Source organism: Psammomys obesus, unplaced genomic scaffold, assembly GCF_907164565.1.
Source record: "Psammomys obesus unplaced genomic scaffold, mPsaObe1.curated_primary_1811, whole genome shotgun sequence".
NCBI lineage: Eukaryota > Metazoa > Chordata > Mammalia > Rodentia > Muridae > Psammomys > Psammomys obesus.
In genome coordinates, this window is record NW_026596101.1 from 9382410 (window position 1) to 9400013 (window position 17604).

Here is a 17604-nt window from a genome sequence, read left to right on the forward strand (position 1 = left end):
TCATCCTTTCCAATAATTCAGTCCTCTTCCTGAGGGGAAGTCTAGGTGGTATAGTGGTCAGAAGATGGAGAGACCCACTTTGAGTTTGGTGGGTGAATACAAAACATATTGAATAACCAGCACTTTCAGTAGAAGGATGATTCCACAACACTCAGTGGGCTTAATTGTTTCCGCAGTAATTTCTATTTGTCATGCATCCAAATACATGCAGGAAATAAGGGTGCTCCTGCAGGTTAGGCACTGTACATGAAATCAGTAACTCAATGATGTTTGTTCATAAAGAGTTAAAAAAATAAATGAAGGTGATAAAAATTATCTCAGAAGGAATAGATGTTCTCTTGTTTCAAGCCTGTGAGGAATGATTACATTCTAGTACCAACCCCTAGCACCATGAGATAAAATTTCTCCTTCCTGGGGAACTTGCCTGGGAATGCTGGAGTTTCTTTGTATGGAATCTTTGAGATCACCTGGGGAAAATGACAACAGTGTAATGTTTACTTTGTTAGAGCACTGATCTTCAGTCATATATGACAATGGAAAAATGTGTTTGTTTTGAGTTATGCAAGGTGTCTGATACATTTCTTAGCAATTAGGAATTGACATAAATGGTTAGTCCCACAACCATTGTACACTTCCATGGCTATAGCTGTGCTTTATTTTATTCTTATGATTTGGAAATGCGGTAAAAATTCACTGAGTTACTTTTTGGATTCCATTGTGGCTGTTCCAATAATAGAACAAAATTAATGATCTGTTTCTATTTGTTTTTGTGGGTTGGAGCTTCTATGTGCACTCCCACTGAGGGTTGGATAATTCATGCGCAGTGTCTTATGTTGTCAATCAGAGTGCACTGTTGAGCTGTCTGTTCAGCAGGTTAACATTTGTTATTAAATTCAGGACTTGATCCCAGAATAGGTAACCACAACTTGCTGGGCATGTGGAGACGAATTTAGGGCTTTTGATTTCTGTCAGGTCACTAGCTAAGTATATCTACCAGGAGAAGAGGTGATTAATCAAATCCAGCAGATATAGGATTAATTCCCTCAGTGGTCTGAGAATGCCTTGAAGACATGAGCTTCATCAGCATCCACCTTGACCTCTCAAGGTGAAGTGTTGGTTGCTCTTCTGTCTGATAACTGCAAGCAGGCATAGACAGAACAGCGCACAGGCAAAATGACTGCTAGAAATACACATAGAGGTCCTGGAACACAGGCAGGCTTCCTGTCCTTCTATATAGGACATTTATCTCAGACACCCTTCCATGAGAGACAAGCACTATTTTCCTCAAAATGGTTCAACTGAGAACCAGAGAAAGTAAAGGGTTTGCTAAAAGCTATCAACTGAATAAGTAAAATTGAGGACCAAACCACGGGCTTTGACTCCAAATAACTCTAAGGAAAAACAGTTTCTCAAGAAAGGACGAAGAGAATGACCTATACTTGCAGCTACCTAGATTAACACATTATCCAAACAGTGCAGTGTAGTAAGTGGACTATAATAGGTGTTGAGTGAATTTTTGTAAAATCCATGAAAGAACTAACAATGAGCACATCACGGTTTTATTAATAGTCAAAGTTTTAGTTCACTTGCATGTGGTAGTTGGGGTGAGAAGTATATTCTAGAGGTTCAGCTCTTTAAAGCTTTAGGAAGCAGAAGTCTGCTACTGGACGTATGTCATTGCGAGCACCCTTTAAGAGTATATAGCCTCACCTGATTTCCAGGTTCCTCTCTCTGCTTTCCTGTTTGTGGTTGGAGATGTGATCTCTCAGCTTTCTAACCCTGACACTGGTTCCATGCTTTGCTATGGACTTTTTCTTTGGAACTGTAAGCCCAAAGAAACTATTCCCTCAGTTGTTTTTTGCCATAATGTTTTGTCACTATAAAAGAAAAGTAGCTTATATATTGTACAACCTCTAAAAAATAAAGAAATTAAACTTTAATTTGCATTAATTACAGGACACAAAAATATGTACTGACTGTGTCACGTTCTATCCGTGTTGAGTGTTTATACTGTCATGTTAGGGGAAAGAATAAGGCTCAAAGTCTTCCAGGGTTTTCCTACTAATTGCAGAAGTCTTCTTAAAGTCTGAATGCTCCCAAACAGATCAGCTATGTTCTTAGATAACTCATAGAAACAATCCCTTTTAGCTTAGTCACTTACACATCTGAGTAAATCATTAAGACATATATGAATCTGGAGTCAACAAAAACCATACTACTGTAACTAGCCTGGCACTCATTTCTGTTGATATTGACCACATAATCTCCATAGAGGCAGTCATCGTGTGGACATAATAATCAATCTTTAATTAGTACAGTGACTTAAAAGAAGTAACAGTAGCCTCCTGGAGTTTTTTCAAGGACATGATATTCCTCAAGGAGAGAGATCAGAACCACTGCAGTCTAATTTCAATACTGAGCTCTTTGCAATACATGCTTTGTCTTTTGCCTAACTTACACAATGTTATTAATTCAGTGATATCAATAAAGTGAATGAGACAGACATTGAATAACCATTCATTCCCCACAGAAAAATCAAGCACCCTTAGGATTCTTTAAAGACAATAATCCATGTCCATGGGGAGGGAAAATTTCTGCTTTCAGAATTTCATGTTCTTGAACTCTTATAGTTGAGACCAAAGTCTAAATATAGCCAAGACTATGATGATAGTGCATAAAGTAATAAGAAGCATGTTAACCATATTGTTAACTGTTGCTTGATTTGAGTTAATAAATCAATAGATTAAGGGATTTGTCCACATCACTTCAAACAAAGGATGGTTCAAAACATTCTCCTTTATCACCAGAGAGGCAAAATGCCTGGATATAGAAGGAGGAAAGTTGGCTCCAATGTATAAACTTCATCTCCTACAGGTTCTGTGATGGAAGCACTTCATTCGTGAAAGAGGAAAGAAACTGTCCAAACACATATATTGGCACCGCTTTTGTAAGTAGGCAGTACAGTTTGATTACTTTGAATGGGCTTCTTTAAATCTTTCTCAAAAACCTTCAGGTAGTTACACTTTATTGGCAGTAGGAGTTAGCGATAATGAAACACCAAACAAGGCAGTGCCATATAGAAGTTTTATAGCAGAAACTAAAAAAGTCTAGGTTTCATATAGGTACTCCCAAAGTCAAGAACTGGAAAGCTTCTCCTTAGAATCACTGAAAATTTCAACTGTTCTCATATATCTGTTTCATTCTTTTTATGCGTACAAGTGAGTCATTTATTAGCAAGCACATGTGAAGTCTAACGTTTTACATACATATTTTTTTCTAATTAAAAAGAAACGATCAACTTTTGTGACATTAAGAACATGCAAGAGGACTCCATGGTATGGGTTTAAGTTCAGGATGTGGCCTTACACAAATTGGAAAATGAACTAGATAATCTGTCTTTCACCTTTAAACCATACTATTCAATAGAATGTTCGCATATACAATTACCCTTGACTTTTAAATTCTGATTTAAAAATAATCTGTGGCCATCCTTTATGAACAATATTCTGTTGCTGGCTCTTAAAAAATACAATTCAAATTTCCTTGAAAGTCTTTGTTTCTGTCTCTGTCTCTGCCTCTGTGTGAGTGTCTCTCTCTCAGACACAAGCACAGACCCATACACACATACTAAATCCAATAATTTTAATTTTTGTGCTGTAGGTATAATAATTAATTCATATCAATACTTAGCATTAGCATTAGCATGTTTTCTTTTCTTAAAATTGTTTTCCATTATGATAGCCATTTTCAAGGTAAATACAATTACTTTTCTAAGATCTGTCCTGTGACTAACAACAATAGTTTGAAAAGGTGGGTTCTGATTATATATATAAAAAAAATTCAGTTCTCATCTCATTGTGAGGCTACTAGTATAAAAGAAAAAATCTACCTTATACTTGATTGGGGTAAAGAGAGCATCAGAATCTATATTTTTAATGTTATCTTTCAAACACATTTTACATAAAGTGGCCTATGGTAAAAAAAAAAAAATTCTTGAAAGAATACTCAAAGCAAAACATTGTAGGGTTATCAACTCAGCTTCTTTGATACACCAGAAAACAGTAATCCTAGTGGTCCCTTCTCTTTCAATTTATTTCCTTCAACTTTTCCTTTCTCTTCGCTCTTTCATCCTACCATTTTCTTATCTTTTGTTATTTCTCTAATATAGTTTTTTTATTTATTTAACCTTCAAGTTGTCTGGAAGTCTGTATGACAAGGCCACATAAATATATTAAGCCAACACAAATGGCAATAAGATGCTGTTTTTTCCAATAAGCATCTTGAGGTCACACCCTTAATGAAACCAGTGAGGTCAGAGGCAATAGATGAGGGGACAGGGAAGAAAGCCTGCAGAGATGATGTCTCATGAAGCCAGATCCAAGCCCTTTACAAATTACTTCTCAGGATACACTATATCAGGTAGACACAGATGCCTGTAATTACTACATCGTGTTAGGGCTCAATTATTTCTTCATTTTTTTTTAAAGAATACACATTCAGAGCTTATTTTTTTGTTTCTTATTGTTTAATTGTTTCATAAAATATCTGAACTGGCAGAAGATGCTATTTGGAGGCCTCTTTGTAGCTTAATGGACCGAAGGGACCATGCCTTTTACCACAGTAAGGTGAGCGTGAATCTGATCTGACCATTAGTAACCATTCCAAGGCTGAAATTATTCTATCTGGAGCAAATGAAAGAAAAAAAAAACTGTTTGAAAATACAGTGTTCCTTATGCTTTTGGCATTCCTTTCCCAACTACCCCCATCTATCTCAGTTTCTCAGGTGAGCTTCTGTAACTTTACACACTTTCTGTTTTGACATTTTAAGGTCATGAAAGGTCAGGAGCATCTCTGCCTGCCCTCTGGGTTCTGAGGTTCACATTTCAGACCCACTTTTATCTATCACAGCAGAGCTAATCAGTGTATCCAGATCTGCAGACCTAGAGTTCTTTGTGGTGGCTTGTTCTGTCTGGAGTACTCTTCCACATCAGTGTGTTTAAAGTTTGATTCGATTTTAGGGATGAAAGAAAACATTTGGAAAGCAACTATATGGTGTTCTGAAAGAAGCACCTGCAGCAATCTCCCAGAAGGGGCCAGCAGCAGGTTCCTTTCACTTTTCTGTTCCCCTGTTCTGAAGCACCTGTCCCTTTGTCTTGAAGCATTTCCCTAAGTAAACCCTCTAAGTCTCTAATACCCAACACATTCATCTATTCTGACTCATTCATTCAAAATCTGAGGGTATTTCTATTCTAGAGAGGCTTTAATCCAGAAACATAAAAGCTTTTATAAAGGGCAAGACTAAGGAATAGAAGAAAACACTAGGACACTTCCCTTTAAACACTTCATCAGACATGTGGAGAGGTCTATAGACAGCAAATAGAACCCTGAGAGCCAGTCAGACACTATGCAAATTCCTCAGTTTTGTTGCACTATATTTTATTCTTTTTCCCTTCTTGGCTACAAAGGCAATATTAGAACTGCTAATACCAAATCAAGGCCCTCACATCCAGCTTGTGGAGGTTTGATTCCTTAGAGGTTAGAGGTTCTTTGCCAATATTCACATGATTGAAACTAAGCTGTAACTGTACATGTGAAGTGAGGACTAACACACCGGTCTTTCCTGTCCTTTTCTTTAAAACTACCAATTGTCTGTTAGCCAGGGCCAACCTACTGGGTAAAAGCTTCTCCATTTTAACTGATCTGTGACAGTTTTCTTAACTCTAGTAATCCACTTTCTGGACTAATGTTCTTTTTCTGATTTTTTACTAATCCTTGCCAGTGGAGCCCAAGTAATGATCGTTCAGCAAAAATGTTTACCCATTACCCTACATTCTTCACCTAGTTCCTCATGGTAACCTCTAGCAATGGCAACTGTGGACAAAAAAGAAAACTTTTTTTTTTTTTTAATTTCACCCATCCTTTCTACTCTGTAACTACCTGAATCTGTAAGAAGACAGCAGGCTCTGATTCAGTGACCCCTCCATATCCCCTGCCCCAAATAAGGCTTGTATCATTTGTTAGCCACCCATCCCCTTGTTCATGTTCCAACCATGTTCGCTGCACTTTACTCCTTTCTCTCATATGTCCTGTATTGACAGATGAGGGTCACTGCTACATGTGATACTAAAAAGCTCAATGATCTCATATTTGCACAACGGTTCATTCATAACAAGACCATTCAGTCACACACGGGCATCATTCGCATAGAGCTGCCCACTGTGGTCCCACTGTTCTTTCTATATGCAAGGATGTAGAGAACAATGTACTGAAAAGTATTATATACTGACAAAAATAAATATCTTGTTCTGCTCTGCTGTCCTAGAAAACATTCACGTGCTGACTTCAGACTTCTCAGCTGCCTCCATTCTGGAAGGAAACCGCTGTTACTTCTCTACATGAACTCTTCCACATTTTTTTTTCATGTGGTGAATTCATTTTGTCATGGGGTGAACACCTGTGTGACTATTTAAAAACCACAGTACCAGGTGTGTGCATATGAGCGTCTCTTGCCTTTGTGTAATGTTCTCACTGATTTCTCAGCAGGCTGGGTCAGGAAAAAGCCTTCAAACTGAATATAGAAAACGCTCTTTAAGGATGTTTTAAAATAAGCCTCTATTATAAGTGTGTGCAGTGAAAATATTGCACCCAAATTAAACAAACAGGTTTTAGCTTTAGAGCTACTTATGTGTGTATAGAATGTGAAAACCGTTGGCATCTCGGGTGACTCCACTGAAAGTCTATCCTGGAGGACAGAAGCTGGGTTTGGGAGAAGGCACATTGTAAAATACAAAAAATAAAAAAAATAAAAATAAATTAAAAAATGTGTTTATAAAATAAGGATGTTACCTTTTACTTTGCCTCAGGGTCTCTGCCCCTCTTTTCCAGGAAATAGATGCTTTGGGGAAGGCATTTGGTTTGCATTCGATAGAAATGTCACCACCAACTTGAACAACTGAAATTTTTTTAATGGGCTTTTTTGAGAAATCTGGAGCTGAGGCTAAAATAAAATTCAAAATGGAATTTTTAAATCACTCAATTATTATTCATTAACTTATGATTAAAACAGTATACTGGATAAAATTTAACATTTGTATACAAAATTAGTTGTAGCACACTCAAGCTGGTTTAGTACCAGTTTAAGTATACCACACACAGACACACACTCACACAATATGTACATATTCATAGAATAAAAACATATGAATACACATGATTTGCATCAGGGAAGCAAATCAGAAGTATTTTAAGTCTGTGCACAATTCTGGAAAATTTAAGGTAGGAAAATATAATCTGTTTTCTATGGAAGTAGATCATGTAAGTGAATTTTAACAACTTTACATTTGTCAGTCTTGGTCATGTTCCTACCAAGTTGGGTAAATAATACTGAAGCAAGAACAAACAGAGGACCTGGGATGCACTTAAGCCTTCCTTGTTCCTGAAAGTTGGATCTGTGTATCTCATCTCAGTTTCTAAAGTTCAGGTGAACTTAAATTTTCATGTATGTCAGGATGTCTGCCTTCTTGGCTTTTTCGGGAATTGCTTCTCTGCCTTCATTTGACCCCTGCAACTTTCTTTTGTGATCCCAGATTGAAAAGAGTGTTCTCAATTAAGGATCTATTCGGCTTGCCTTGTGTTTGGATATCAAGAGTTCAGTTCTTGACCATACGAAGAGCCACCTTTTAAATCTGGCTATTTTGTCAGTGAAAATATGCATTCAGCAAAGTCAAGGTTACTCTCATTTGAGTATTTTTATTCTTGGAGTCTGGTATATAATAAATTTTCGGCAGAATGGTAGTGGTTGAAGAATGAACAATAAGTGGATGCCTGATAGCCAAAAGCCTATAACATTTTTTCTCTTACTTTATTTGTCTTATTTCTTCCATTCTTCCTATCAGTAATCAGCTTCTGGGTAGAAATACCTCAGACTCATTTATTGAAGCAGAAACCATTGTTTGAATTTCATAAAGTGCCAATCTCCACAGTATTCCAAACTTGGTACTTTCTACTGTAAGGAGATGTTTTCCTTGTTCCAAGCTTTCTTCATTATTTTCATGGCAATGTGGCAAGAGTTCTAGTTAAGTAAATGAAGAGTGTTTGCTATAGAAACTTAAGGAATTACTATTTTTTAATCAAAGAGACAGCTATGATAGGATATGTCATTTTGCTTTGCTCCTGCCTTGAACATGTGTGCAGCCACCAGGGGCCATTTTGAACCCACACATTTGCACATCTTCTGGAAAGGTTTTTCATTGTAACTGCCCCACTAGATTGTCTGACTTGACAGCCCTCACACATCTGAGAGGAGATAAAGTAGGTGACCGTGTCTTAAGTCTCTGTAAATTTTCATTTGCCTTTCATGTGCCTGAAATCACTTCTCATGCTTACTTATATTTGTCGCTGAGAAGATTCCTATTGTGTCCCGTTGTTTAGTACTGCAGACCACCTGCTAGAATCTAGTTAGTTGGTTGAATCTCTTCTGAATTGGGCTTATCTAATGACTAGATCACAATGCATTAACAAAACAGAATAATAATTATAACATTTTCTTTTGAAAAACACTAAATGAGATATTTTCATTGTTTCTAAGGACAGTAATTTCTAGTTCACTAGAAAAAAGTCAGGTTCAGATGACATATAAATCACAGCTTGTAAAAGTGCTATTTCAACTTTTTATTATAAATAAATGACTCACCTAAAACTCTCAATTCTGCATTTGCATAAATTGTCTGATATTTGTTTTCTGCAGCACACTGGTACATCCCAGAGTCTGACACATTCAGCATGGTGATGATAAAAGTCCCATTTTCAATCTGAATTCTCTCCTAATAAAGGAATAGCCATAGAAATGGTGTTTCATTGTTAATGTAAACATTCTCTTACAAAATATGTTAATGAACAACATTTGTGCCTGTCACTGAGAACTGAAACTTTTTGGGGGTTTTATTTTAAGATCCTGAGTGGTTTTCTAAAGTTTAAAAAAAAAATTAAAAGTTTCTGGTATAATTTTTTTGCGATACAATTTTTTGGCTGGGATAATCCAAGTTAACTTACTTCTGTGAAAACTGGCCTTCTCTGTATGGGGTATATTCGGTTGTATGTTCTATGATATTTAGAATAATTTAGCATATTCCACCATTTTGGAATGTTTTTAAAATGTGTTGCTTGAATTCTTCGGTAAAAAAAAAAGTCATAACCTTCCTTTCTCTCACTACCTCTAAGTCCACCTGCCGCAGCAGCTGACATCTGCTACCAGGAGTCATTTAGGCTACCAAATTACAATTGGGAGTGCACAGAGTGAAGTACTTAATATCATGAATCTAATGTAACCTAGACATTTCAATGTATCCACTAAAAAATATCAACTAAGGTACACCTGAATTAAGGAAAACAAAGAAAAAGAGAACTCATTCCAAAGGCATCCTGGAGGAAAGTCTCACAAAGCTGAGCACAAAGAAAAGCCTTGTTTTTAGTTTCCAAATAATAGGTTTTGTTTTGTTTTGTTTTGTTTATGTTATTTTTAAGGACTCTGGCTATGGCTACATGTGCAAAAAAAATGCAGCATTAATACATCTGGAGAATGTGATAGGGAAAAAGTTTTCTCAAGGGATAGACACTATAAGAGAAAATATATTCACACTGAAAATGTGTACAATGTCTCAGATCTTTTCTTATGAGAGTAGAGGCAGTTATCATCTTTCCTAGGAGCAGCCAAGAGCATATTAACTCAAATTCCAGGTCCTCCTATCAGACAAATTTAGTAGACTACATCTTCTACTCAGTTTTGTAACCTTGGGAAATGTTTTCACTTCACAAGTGCTCCTCATCTGGGCCCTACCCACAGGTATTGTTCTGAAAGCTAAAGCTGCTGTTAGACAAGCGTCTCAGCCTCTCTGAAGCTGCTTCCACCATCTGTGTGAAGTGTTGGTAATTATAATTTCCCTCTCTCCTGCATTATTTTGAGGACAAAACAATCTATAGAAAGAAGCGGAACGTGAGATCTGACTCACAGGAAAGCTTATCAAATATTAGCTTTGATGATGAAGCGACCTTTTTAGTGCATTACTGTTTAGATTATTTTATTTATTCCTAGTGGATCTCATACTTTCTACAGTCTTAATTAGTTCACCCTTAGTTTCCCACTCCAACTCCTCCTCCATTCCAAAAATCCCCTCCCAACTTTATGTTTTCTCCTTCCTTCCTTCCTTCCTTCCTTCCTTCCTTCCTTCCTTCCTTCCTTCCTTCCTTCCTTCCTTCCTTCCTTTCCTTCCTTTCTCCCTTCCTTCTTTCCTCCCTTCCTTTCTTTCTTCTTTCCTTTCTTCTTTTATTATCCCACTGAATCTAGTCAGTGATTCAGTGCCAATGACGACATCTGATTATGGATGGATTCATCAATGCCAGTGTGACTGTGTCTGAATTTTCCATCCTGGCACTCTTTTCCTTTTGTTTTCTATTCATGCTGACTCAGGCAGCAGAGAACACTTTCCTTACCATGGACTCCCTTTGAAACTTTGTATACTTTGTAAACCCTCAAGGCAGGAAAGGTGCTAGGTCTGGCCTGAGAGGCTCCAGCAGCCAGGCCCCACCCCCAAACTTCTTTAAGGTCCCTAAAGATCATTTTCAAATGGTTGTAACTGTCACCCCTCCCCCCAGCCTAGGGGTGAGAGAATATCCCAAGGTTATACTACAAGAAATATTCTACCAATCACTGTACAGGAAAACCCACCAATCCTGAGCTCCCCTAAAGCTCCAGAGTTGAAATCACACCAATCTCTACCCTGAAAAGCTGTGCCCTGGAAAGCCCCATCCCCTAAGAAATCCTATATAAGAAGTGATTACTGTACAGTTCCTTGATGTTTTCTCACAGAAGCAGACACAGCCACTGCTAGATTAGTCTTTCCCAATAAATTTATTTTATGAAATTTGCTGCCTGGTGTGACTCTTTCATTGGAAGAAGCCAAGAAGCTAAGCAAAGAACTGGAGTTGAGTTGAGGCTCCTGAACTCCTCCTTTGGGAGCTGCAATGCTGAAGAAGAGTTGTGAAGTGGAGCTGTTACTCTGTAGCACTCTAGCTAAGCCAAGATGTCCTCCCTCAGGGCTCCAACACCTCTGCCGAAGAGGATTCTTTTCAGAGCTTTGTAGTTCCTGGGTGCCTTTTTCTCAAGATCCCTTTCCATTGGGACACTCAGAGCTGGGTCGTTCCAGGACTCCCAAATTCCAGGATACCTTTCCATCTGAGCAGGCACACCAAAACCTTTGAGTTTTCTTTAAGAATTGCAAAAATATAAGTTCCTTTCATTAAGTACACTGACCATTCCATAGATGTGAGCTATCACTGAGAACAACTGTTATTAACAAAATGTACTGTGAGGCAATGGGTTTTTAACATCTAGTTCCTTACGTCTGGGTTGAGGCGTTCACCATTCTTTAGCCAAGTGTACCAAGGATTTGGCTTTCCGCTAGCTTTGCATTCCCAAAACAAGCTGTCATAAATAGAAAGGTATGTATTTTGGATTTTCCTTTCCCATTCAGGAGGGGCTGTTTGAAAAAGAAAGAAAGAAAGAAAAAGCAATCAATAATATCTTGTTGGCATCTCATTCATGGTCATAGAGTACTTTCCAAGTTCTAAGTGATAAGAAGATTAACAGCCCAGGTGAACTTCTCTTGTAATATGTGAGGTATGAGGGGAGGAGGGCTGCAGGAGCCTAGTAGGGACAACCATTACAATTATCACCCCATATTTGGCTCAAGCTAAAGGTTGCCATCTGTCATTTTGCTGCACCTGTGCAACAACTTGTAAATTCTGAGTAAAGGTCAAAATGCAAAAGACAGCTAAAAATTATTGCCATGTTAAATAACAGTACATATATCAGTTGGAAAGTAAAGACTAAATCAAAACCTACTGAGGGCAAATTTTCTTTAAGTATACATGTTTAAAGCTAACAAAAAGTAAATAAATCTAAATCAGAAATAACCCATCTTAATAGTTTGACAAACACAAATGTTACTTTCCACTCTAGATAAGATAGTCTAATATCCTTTTATCTTTTGTGTAGAAATGCAATTTTGGGTGTTATTTAACTTTAACCCTACACATGGAATTTTGTCACATTCCTTTTCTCTATAGTAGCAAACAAAAAGCCATTGGTGTAATCGAGTTACTAGCCTCACTGTCGTTCAGGAAAATGAATTAACATGAATATTCTTTCTCAAATATATACTTAGAACCCATGAATAGTTGCTTATCTCATCCATCCTTTATTTATCTATCCTTGTATCTTTATAGAACGAAGAGTACCTGTCTTTCCTTGGAATTTCTGAACAGGGCTAGCTAGATGTTTGACACTACTGCATTTAATTTGGTCTAAGTTCTTAATACCCACATCATAAGCTCACAGCTGCCTGTAACTCCAGCTCCAACTGGGTCTGATGCCTATATATTTTCACAGAGATACCAGATATCCGTTTCAAGGTGGTATTTTAAGAACTCAATGGCCAAATTATGAACAATAGCAGAGGAAAGCACTGCTTTTTTGGGGAGTACAACTTCAATGGAGAAGTCTGAGGATAATTCTTCAGTGTGGACAGAAATAAAGTCACTAAAAAAGGAGTCATTGACTGAACCAATAACAAGAGCTAATTTGTTTTTCACAGACTTCTGATGAGTCTTCATGACTGATCCTAAGTAAAAAGAGGCAGAAAGACAAGTATTCCTTGGCTCCTGCCTACGTAAGGTATCTTAGGGTAAGATACTGCAACTCTGTCTATAGATGCAATGGTATTTAGTACACTATTGAGGACTACATACATACATACATACACATATACATATATGGCTATGAAATATATATTTACATATGAAGAATATATATGAAACAAGGTATTTGGCTTCAGCTTAGTCCTATAATTTGTGCTACACTCACTACACAAAATAAAAGAAGTAGGATTAAGTGGGGTTGAAACGTTATGTATCACAAAACCTGATTTCCAGGCTTTTCTACTGTGATACATGTCTCCATTAAGGCTCTGCAGGGAGACGGTCACCAAATAGAAGGAATCATGCTATCCCTGGGTGGTGAGACTTAGCCTATGATTATCTCCTGTAGAAATCAGCTCCATTTCCAATTTTAGACCGTGCCTCTTGAAACCTTGAGAAACAAATCGTAGCAAGGTGTATAAGAAACTCACGTACTGACAAAACTGAATCTTCTTTCTAATGTGCTACTAATAAAATAAGTTAAAAATATTTATCAAAAATTGTTATAATATGTTTGATCTTAGAGAAAAAATTCATTGCTTAAAAAGTTTAAGTTATAAGCTAAAATATTCTGTCGTTATCATTTTAAATTATGTATAAATGTATTATACATATGTATATATGCATGTGTACATGTATGTAAGTGTCTGTCTGTCTGTGTGGTGCATGTGCTTGTGCTGCATAATCCAGAGGTGTGGGATCCCCATGGAGCTACAGTTACAGGATAACTGTTTTGACTTGCCAGATACAGGTTCCGGAAAAAGAAATCATGACCTCTACAGCAGCAGTACATATGCTTAACTCTAAACCGTACCTCAAGCCTCAGATACAACAAAAATGAATAGTAAATAATACATGTCGATTGCTTACTGTAATAATTGCAACACTAAGACTTCATTTGAATGTGCATTTTCATTGGAATCTTATCATCCAAACGAGAGAGATATTAAATATTCACGTTTGTAAAAAAATACAGAAAAGAAATAATTTGGGTTTACTGTTCACACTTGATTTTTTGATATTTCTCTCCTACTCATAGATCTTGAATGCCAACTAACTACTCTGAACCTATTATATTTTCCGTTAATTATTGTGATACATTAAAGTCTAATTTTAGAGGTAAAAATACAAAATTCGGAAGGATGTACAATGTCACCATTCCTCACTTGTAACTTAAGCTTTTTTCTATGTTCTTCAAGTATTATTAAACTCTGGTGTAAGATGGCTTCTCTTCATTTTATGACATGTAAATTAATATGACTATGACACATAATGATTATCTAATCCATCAGTTTTTTATTTTCCTTCTGAAAGAAATGTCTGTCACCATTGAACAGCTGAATAGTTCTGGTAAGATGGACTTGGACCATTGTGTTAAAAAAACTATGGTAGAGTAGAAAGAATCCAGGTTTAGGCAATTCCTCAATGTTGTGACCTTGAATTGGACTATCAGTTCCTGAGATATCTTGCTAAATTAATCTGAAATCTCCAAACTGTGAGATCGCTGAAAGTTATTCATGCCTAAAATTGTTCTAGAAATTATGAGTTGATATTTTAAAAATCTTCATGTAATCTGACTCTTGATAAATACAGACTACAGAATAAAGTAGTTTAATGTTGATTCAAACTATAGATAATTGTATTCTGATCTATCACTTAACTATAGCTTTTTTAATTACATAAAAATATGAAATCTTTTTATTAAAACAGAGCCAAAATTTTTAATATTTTTAGTATGGTAAAACTCTCAGTTGTTTCTTTACTAATACATTGCAAAAGATACCAAATGACAAACACTATCCTATTAAAAAGTAGACACTGTTGAACAATTAAATTACTTTTCTTGGCAAGCATCAATAAAATTGTAGAACATTAAAAAAGAAAAATACATTCTATTTATAAAGAAGTAACTTTCACTTCATGCTAAAATTGCAAATTCTAAATAAAATGGAAAGCAATATATCCAAAGGCATATATGTTCTCCTCAGAGGATAGTCAGTTATTACTGCTACAAGATAACTATAATAAACTCTTCAAATTATCCAAACATTATTTTAAATATCCTTATCAGTAATCAAATCAGGATATATAGAAAAAATATCTTGGGTATGAACAACATACTTTCTATGAGTTCTCAGTCTTATAATTACCAAATATTTTGATAATTCTTTTATATGTTCTATATGTTTAGTCCTTTTAAAATGAATTTTGTTGCTGGAGACATGGCTCCACTGTTCGGAGCATCAGCTGCTCTTCTAGAAGACCCATGCTTGAGTCTAGCACTTGTATGACAATGGAGAGTCTGACACCCTTTCTAGTAGCCTAAGCAACAGGTATAAATGTACAAATAAAGGCATAAACATAAACAAAACACATGTACATATAAAATAATAATAAAATTCAATGATTTTTCATTTTGGTCTGGATGAAAAAAGACGTTATGGTAATATTCGGATAATATATGCATTTATTACATCACAAAGCATCTTTAGATCAAATCAATATTCTAGAAATTATGGCAATGGTGTAATATGAGGCAATGAACTGATTTTTCTTTTATCTTCATATGGGCAGATATGTACTGAAAAAAGTGGAAGAAAATAGCACATGCCATCTTTCCATCAATGTTTCTATTTATTTTTACCTTTTGTTAGTAAATTCTATTCAGAATATTAATGATGATTGCCATAGGCTACTCCTGAATATTCTTTGGAAAATGTGTTTTAGTTATGAGCTCCTTGTGTGATAAACTTTAATGCTGTTACTATGAGACTGCTGACATTTTCCTCTCAACTGTAATAAACAATAAAATCCATACACTGTACTGCAATTGACACCATTGTGTCTCTGTGTGTTTGTGCTATGTGCTGTGTGCAAATGTGTGTACATTTGCATGCATAAACATGTGTAGTGCAGAGATGGATGTTGAGGAGGTGTCTTCATCAATCCAGCTCTACCTTGTTATTTGAGACAGCAAATCTCTCTGAACTTGGAGCTGCCAATTGGCTAGACTGTCAAGCCCTCCTCAGACAGACTATGCTCTAATATCAGCCATGGAATTACAAGAATATAATGCGATGTTCAACTGTTTATGTGGTTGATGGAGATTTGCACTCAGGTCCTCTTACTGGTATGACAATCACTTTGTCCACTAAGACACTAATTTCAAAGCTTGTATTTTTAAGACAGGCTTCCTACCTGTTGACCACCTAACTAAGCATCAAACTGGAAACATATCTTTCCAAATTTCCCCACGATACATGCCCACAGTATGTTAATGATGTCTCCTCTTTGCTTTGAAGCATAGTAAAAACTCACAAACATTTTTTTTTTGCATTTCTATTTACTCACCATAGAAAATGAGTTGACCCTTTGCAAGGTTTCTTCCTCGAAGATTACCTGCGATGCACTCATAGAAGCCTTCATCTTCTTGTTGGAAATTTGGGATTTCAAGGATAGCTTGTGATTTGCTGTATTTGACTTTCCCTGGCATCGGGCTTCCATCCAACCTTCTCCAGCTAATGTCAGGGACTGGACTAAACAGTTACACTTCATTAGAATAGACGATGGTTGTCATTACACTAGGATAATATAAGAGGAACCTTGAAAGTTACTCTTAAGAAAAACAATCCAATATATTATAGTGTGATTCGTTTTAGATCACACAGTCATTCACCACTCACTCATTCAGACATCTATTTAAGATCTGCTTAATTGCCTCCCATTTACAAAGCATTCTTCTATGCTTAGGGAACATGTTGGTGATATAAGACACATGCCTTCTGCCCTCACATTGTTAATAGATTAACAGAGAAACATATTAGAAACAGAGTGTAAAAACAAATATTTGCAAGTTGTAATAACAGAAACAAAAGAAATAGGATGCAGAGATAACAAGATTTGATCAATGGACATGTGTTGATCATGGAAAATTCCGTTGAGAATTTAGTATCTAAGACTAAAGCAGAGTCTACATATATTTAGAGATTCTCATTTTAAAAGCATAGGTTCTCTATAGCGAAATTATCATTTTAAACTAAATTATGCATGGTAGGTGCGTTTGATTGTTAAAGATATGAGGTAGCATAAAACATAAATTTAAAACCCAGGTTCCATATCCTCGTAAGAATGTAACTTATACACTATTAAAAATAGCAACAAAATAAAAATGCATTCACATTACAGTTGAGCTCTGTTAGAAAATTTTATAAATAGAATTTTTCTACTTATGGGAATATAATACATTAGTATAATATGGATATATTTAAAATAAAAATGCTATGATACTAAGTATCAAAAAATAATCAATGTGTTTGAAACCTCTTGTAGAGAAGGCCATATTGTCATATGCAGAAGGAAACTCAGCTGTAGTTCAAAGCATAAGACAAGATTCACTAACAGTCATCATGAAATGAAAATGAAATTCCAGGATATTTATGCAAGCTTCTCTTCCCTACCTTTAAGCTGTGGTTCATTCTCATATAGACTTTCAAATGACCTAGATATCTCCACTTTAATTGTATTTTAAATTTATATGGATGATGACATTTGTAAGTTCTTTTGCAAAGTCTATTTATGAACCTTGGGGAAGATACAAGGGTTCTTTAAATCTCCACGAGTGATACTGGAGAACCAGCCAATCATTATCAGCATAGCTGACAGATAAGGAGCTATAGAGTCTGAGCAGCAGATGAGTGAATAAAATGAGTGACAGTTTCCAGAGAAGTTTTGAAGACAGCCACTGGCCTGTAGAAGCGTTAACGATTCTTCCTGGTTAGAGTGTGATGATCTTGTTACAGATATCAAAGACAAACAGCATGGCAATCTATTGTGTGATTCTACACAATGGTC

At 36.1% G+C, this 17604-nt stretch overlaps 1 protein-coding gene across 1 annotated transcript in view; it reads right to left on the bottom strand.

Moving 5' to 3' along the window:
* LOC129692203 (contactin-6-like) overlaps positions 1–17604 on the bottom strand; it is a 344240-nt gene that overhangs the window by 69026 nt on the left and 257610 nt on the right. The window contains exons 8-11 of the mRNA XM_055628432.1: positions 16105–16289; positions 11398–11534; positions 8693–8822; positions 6847–6997 (exon numbers count right to left, since the gene is read on the bottom strand). Coding sequence (XP_055484407.1) covers positions 6847–6997; positions 8693–8822; positions 11398–11534; positions 16105–16289 — 603 coding nt within the window. The remainder of the gene's footprint in view (positions 1–6846; positions 6998–8692; positions 8823–11397; positions 11535–16104; positions 16290–17604) is intronic.